The sequence below is a fragment of the Cicer arietinum genome, chromosome 5, assembly GCF_000331145.2.
Source record: "Cicer arietinum cultivar CDC Frontier isolate Library 1 chromosome 5, Cicar.CDCFrontier_v2.0, whole genome shotgun sequence".
Classification (NCBI taxonomy): domain Eukaryota; kingdom Viridiplantae; phylum Streptophyta; class Magnoliopsida; order Fabales; family Fabaceae; genus Cicer; species Cicer arietinum.
In genome coordinates, this window is record NC_021164.2 from 64,672,238 (window position 1) to 64,677,500 (window position 5,263).

At 33.2% G+C, this 5,263-nt stretch overlaps 1 protein-coding gene across 1 annotated transcript in view; it reads left to right on the plus strand.

The window, feature by feature from the left end:
* Positions 1–418: 418 nt before the first annotated feature.
* Positions 419–5,263, plus strand: part of LOC101506432 (uncharacterized) — an 8,822-nt gene continuing 3,977 nt past the window's right edge. Inside the window, exons 1-8 of the mRNA XM_004502145.4 lie at positions 419–731; positions 814–844; positions 963–976; positions 1,074–1,124; positions 2,949–3,018; positions 3,748–3,817; positions 3,938–4,005; positions 4,846–4,951. Of these exons, the coding sequence (XP_004502202.1) occupies positions 510–731; positions 814–844; positions 963–976; positions 1,074–1,124; positions 2,949–3,018; positions 3,748–3,817; positions 3,938–4,005; positions 4,846–4,951 (632 nt within the window). The 5' untranslated portion in view covers positions 419–509. The remainder of the gene's footprint in view (positions 732–813; positions 845–962; positions 977–1,073; positions 1,125–2,948; positions 3,019–3,747; positions 3,818–3,937; positions 4,006–4,845; positions 4,952–5,263) is intronic.

A 5,263-nucleotide genomic window follows, 5' to 3' on the forward strand; every position in this document is an offset into this window, starting at 1 on the left:
GATTAAACATATACTAATATATCTCCTTTGTTCTACAATGAGTGAATTGTTAATATATCTCACACAAATTAAGAAAATAACATCTATAAAAAAAAGAATAATAATTTATTAAATTAATTTTATTAGTTAATAATATATTTTCAATTATCAACAAAACAGATAAAAATAATAATAAATTAGAATAATAAATTATATTTAATTTAATTCAAATTAAAAAATAATTTAAAATATTTTAACGAATGAATTTAGATTTATTTCCTTAAATGAGAAAAAAAAACTTACAATAGATGGATTTTTACGGTTAGACTAAACTATATGCAAGTAATATTAATCTAAGAATACAATTAAAAAATATAATAATAAATATTACATTATAAATTAAAAAAACTATTAATTAAATATATTTATTTATTTTACAATGTCGAGACTTGAGAGCTGCGGAGTGGGTTGTTCGTGGCTTGGCTGCAGGGTTAGTGTTGTTCCGGCGCGTGGTTTGCTCGAGTGAGAAAATGCAAGCTCTAATGAGGCAGAAGCTGCGGCTCTGCAATTCCAACTTCAAATCTCTCTTTAGACTTTCATCATCCTATTTACATTCTTCTTCTTCTTCTCCTTCTCCGCTAAACTCACAACCTTTTCTTCCTTCTGCTTCCGCTCATTCAACCGCTACCAATTCCTTCACCGCTCCATGGCTCACCATTCAACGACGGGGAATCAAAGTCGCTGCGTCTGACGTAAGCATCTGTTAACTTCCAGCTTTTTTAATCCAATTGATTCTTACATGCTCTTCACTGTCTAGTTTTTCTTGCGGTGCAGATCAGAGTCGGAAATATCATTGGAAAACAAGGTTGCTATGCTCTTTTAATTTTATTGTATCTGATGGTTAAATCCGATTTGTGTATTTTGTTGTATTCTTCTTACTCGCAAATTCACTGTGCATTCTTATTCTGCTGCCTTGATTCCAGATCGCATATTTGAGGTAACGACTAATTGCTCGATTGACTTATTGTAAGTTTCTATTTATTCAATCTTGTTATTCAAGGCCTTTATATTTTTTGCAATGTAAATTCCTTCAGGTTCTTAAAGTAGATCACTCTCATGAAGGAAGAGGAAAAGCCACTATCAAGGTTTTTATTTTTATTTTTTAGCATTATCTATCAGCTGCTAGAAGTTATTTAGTTTTTCGTATATCAGTGTTTTAAATGGGGTGCTGTGAATCTGTGATATGTGCATAGATGTGTGTACATTGTCTATTTCTCTTTAATAAGGAAACATAATTAGCTCAGTGAATACTGAATACTAGAGTAGAGATCCTCTCCATTTCTAAAAAGAAATGGAAATCCATTACTATAGTTTTGGTTTTTAAATGCTTAATAAATGTCACCAATTTTCTCGAAAACTATAGTAATGGACACCTCTATTTCTTTTGAAAAATGGAGAGGAGGTAGCTTGGCTTTTAAAAAAATTATTACTATTATTATTATTATTACTATTTTATTTATTTATGAAGACTTTTATTTGATTATGGAGAGGGCTTTTCGCCATAACTTGAAGGAAAAAGGTTTTTGCTCATTTTGTGCATTCTCTTTAAGATACATACTTACAGGGGCAGAAGGGAGGGGGCATGACCCCCCAGATTTTAAGAAATTTATTTTTCCATTTGGTTGTGGTGTTAAATAACAAGCCATCGACTTGGTATTTTTGCCTTTTGGCTTTTGGCCCTCTAGTGAGTCTTTGACTTTGTGTCTTTGGTTATTGCTCTCCCTAATGATAAATCTATGCCTTCGGTACTGCATACTTGACACATAGAACCAACTTCTCGTTGCAAAATATGGCATGCTAGATTTTGTAATCCATCTCTTCCTATGGTATGAAAGTTTTCATCAGCAATTATGAAAACTTTATGTGTTTTCCCCCCACTCATCAGAAGGTGGTGAAGGAAGTAATAGAAAACTGTAAGTTGTATTTATTAGTGATAACAATTTACCTGTGTAGTCATATTGCCATAATTTTGTTCTCTCTATGACTCTATCTCTCTCAGTATACACACAGACATCTTGTTTTTATTATAAATCCTTGGTAACTAGCAAGTTATTGTTTGTTATGAAATCCAACGTTGTTAAATGGTTGTGAAGGGATGCCCGCCATGGCGGCGTCATAGGATGCAATGGTATCTTTGATGTTTGGTCTTCTGTCATATTCCACCATCGACAACACTGATGAAACCATATATATAAACCAGATAGATTTCTTTCAATCATTGTGTTGATTTGCTGGCTTGACCCTGATGCCAGAGATGTATTTGTGAAGTTGTTTACTAATAAGTAATAACACATAATTGATCTAGAAACAGTTTACCATGAAGCAGTCTCATTGAAGAATTTGGATTAACTAATGACCGATGAATTAACGATTTTTCATACCTTTAACATAGATGTTAATACAGAATCTCAAAGGGTCATATTGTTTGATTTGATTAAGTAATGAGGTTTTTCTAATAGTGTTGATTTAGGTAGGTTTTATTGTAACCTACTAGTCTTATTTTGTTGTGTTTAAAAGGGTTTTATCCAAAAAGAAATCCTAGTTAAATGGCTTTTGTGATCTTTGGACAGTGGCATTTGTCAATCAGTTTTTAGGTAGTATTGAAGTGTCCGGTGTCCGACATCGACATACGTAGTTACATTCAGCCACTTCTATTTTCTAATATTATTACCGGTGTCTACATGTCAATGTCGTTTTCAGTGTCCGTGTCAATGCTTTATAGATCAACTTTAAAATCAGTCAACTGTGGAAAAGCCAATGATTAAAGGAAAATCATTTTGTTTGGTTTTCTCAACTGCCTATTCTTATTTGTGCTATTGTTATTGGATATTGTTGTTTTACCTTTCACTTCTGGGCTCTTACTTTTAACTTTATTCATAACTGAAAAGTGTAACTTTTTCTGATGATAGGTGGAACTTCGTGATATTGGCCAGGGAAACAAGGTAACACAGAGACTGGGGACTGATGAGGATATTGAAAGTATGTCCCTGTATATGTAATATGTAATATTTCATATGCAAATTTATGAGCAACAGCCATTATATATTTTGTTCATCGTGACTAGATTGTTTATTTAGTTGTTAATTATTAATAATTGTTAATATCGTCAGGATTGTTTAATTTGTATATGTAGACTCCACCTAAGGAAAACCAAAAACAGAAGGATACGTTCTTGGGTCCCTAACAGTAGTTAGAATTTAGAATAGTTATGAAGTGAAATGGTTCGGCAGTTGAGACTGTGAGGTTTAGAAAATTAGATTAAATAACAGGAGAGGGGTGGAAGAGAGGCTGGTAGATTTGTTAGTTTGTTAAACAAAACAGGGGATTGGTTGTAAAATGGAGAACCTTTTTCTGAGTAGGAAACCCTTGAAATTATTCTCTCCTTTGTTATTTTGTTTGTGATTCAGTCGTTCAAAACAAAAGGGTTATTTATTTTTCTGTTATATCTGGTGCGCTCAAATCTTTCACAAATAATACTTTGGACTTTGTTTTGGGGTTTGCAACAGTGCATGTCCCCGTTCTGTGGATACAGATGAACTTGTATGGAGACTACAGTTGCACATATTCTACAATTACATTTTTTAGTTTCAGTGACGACATCTGGTACAACGTTTCGTCTTTCAACTAATGATGTGCTAAGACACTTCATGCCTGCTGATAATTGACCAGTATCCTTTCTGTGCTTACAAATTCTGTAAATTGTTGCAGGGATCTATGTTCATGAGAAGACTTTCATGTATATGTGCACAGATCAAGATGGAACTGTAGTATTAATGGAGTGAGTTCCTACATCTTTCACCTTGTTTCGCTGTTGGTATATCATTCTATGCTGATTGGTGCAAGAAACACTTGGAGAACATAGTTATTTAATGCGGTTTCTCCATTTAATTGTGGTCAGCCCTGATACGTTCGATCAAATTGAAGTTTCCAAAGACTTGTTTGGCAAGAATTGTTTATATATACAAGGTGGATTAAATTTAACCCTTGATCACTGTTCTTTTACTATCAGCTTTTATATGGAAAACTTGGACGTTTTCAACTGTGCTTAATGGTCATACTCAGCATTCTAGTCTCAATAACCTACTAGTGCTACCAATAATTTTTTACTGATATTGTTATTGCTATGTATTACTATCGATTCCCCGCACAATCAATGTCATGACTGGTGCTTAAGTGTTTCCCTGAACTATTTTTGCTACTTAACCTTTCTCATTTTTTTATTTACCCTAGCTGATTAAAAGCTCAGTGTTGTATCTGCTTATAGGCTATAGCTTCTTAAATCTTAAGTATCTCCTCTGTGGTTTTTTTATCTGATGCATCCATGATCAATGATTCATAAGGTTTATTCTGGTCAGTATAGTGTTCTAATTGATTAACATAATTAGTTTTACTCCTATTTCGTTCTTTGCTATTTTCTGCTGTATATATATGGTGTGATTTTCTCATTTTCCCGGTCACCTTCGCCTGACTTTACATATATTATATGCTATAGGACAAGATTGCATTAGTAACTTCTCTCTGTCATTCTGCTTTTGTGGGATAAGTTTGTTTCCTGCCTTTTTGTGTCTTCAAGGTTTTATTTTCCCTCCCCTTCTCCTTTTCCTCTCACTTAATGTTATGTTTTGGAGGACCTTGTCCTACTTTCGCATTTTACTTTCTTCTCTGTTAATAAATTTATATGCAAGGAAATTATTTTACCCTCTGATAGTCATCAATACCAACTTTAGTGTCATGGATATAACTATGATTCCACTCAGTCATGTCTTCTTTTACTAATTAATTATTATATTGTTGCCTGATTGACAGATGAAATGAAAGTCAAGGTACAATTTTATGACGACAAACCTTTATCTGCATCAGTTCCAAAACGTGTAATATGTACTGTCAAGGAAGTGATTGCAGCGACTCCGAGGTACATGTGTTTTCCATTATTGGATTTAGAAAAAGTATTTGATCTTGTACCTTTTCATTTGTTTTTTACTTCCTCGTGTTGTGAATGTCTTTGAATATTTTCTGATGAAATATGTCAATGAATTGTCTTACAAATCACCCTCTTATTGGTTAAAATTTTTACCTATTTTTGTGGGCTTATGTATCCTCTTCTTAGGTGGTATTTTGTATCATTAGAAATGTAGTTAACATTTGTGAAAAGCGAAGTCGGAATATAAGTTTCCCACATTTGGTCCAGGAGACCAAATATGTTCCCCATATATAAGGCATTCCT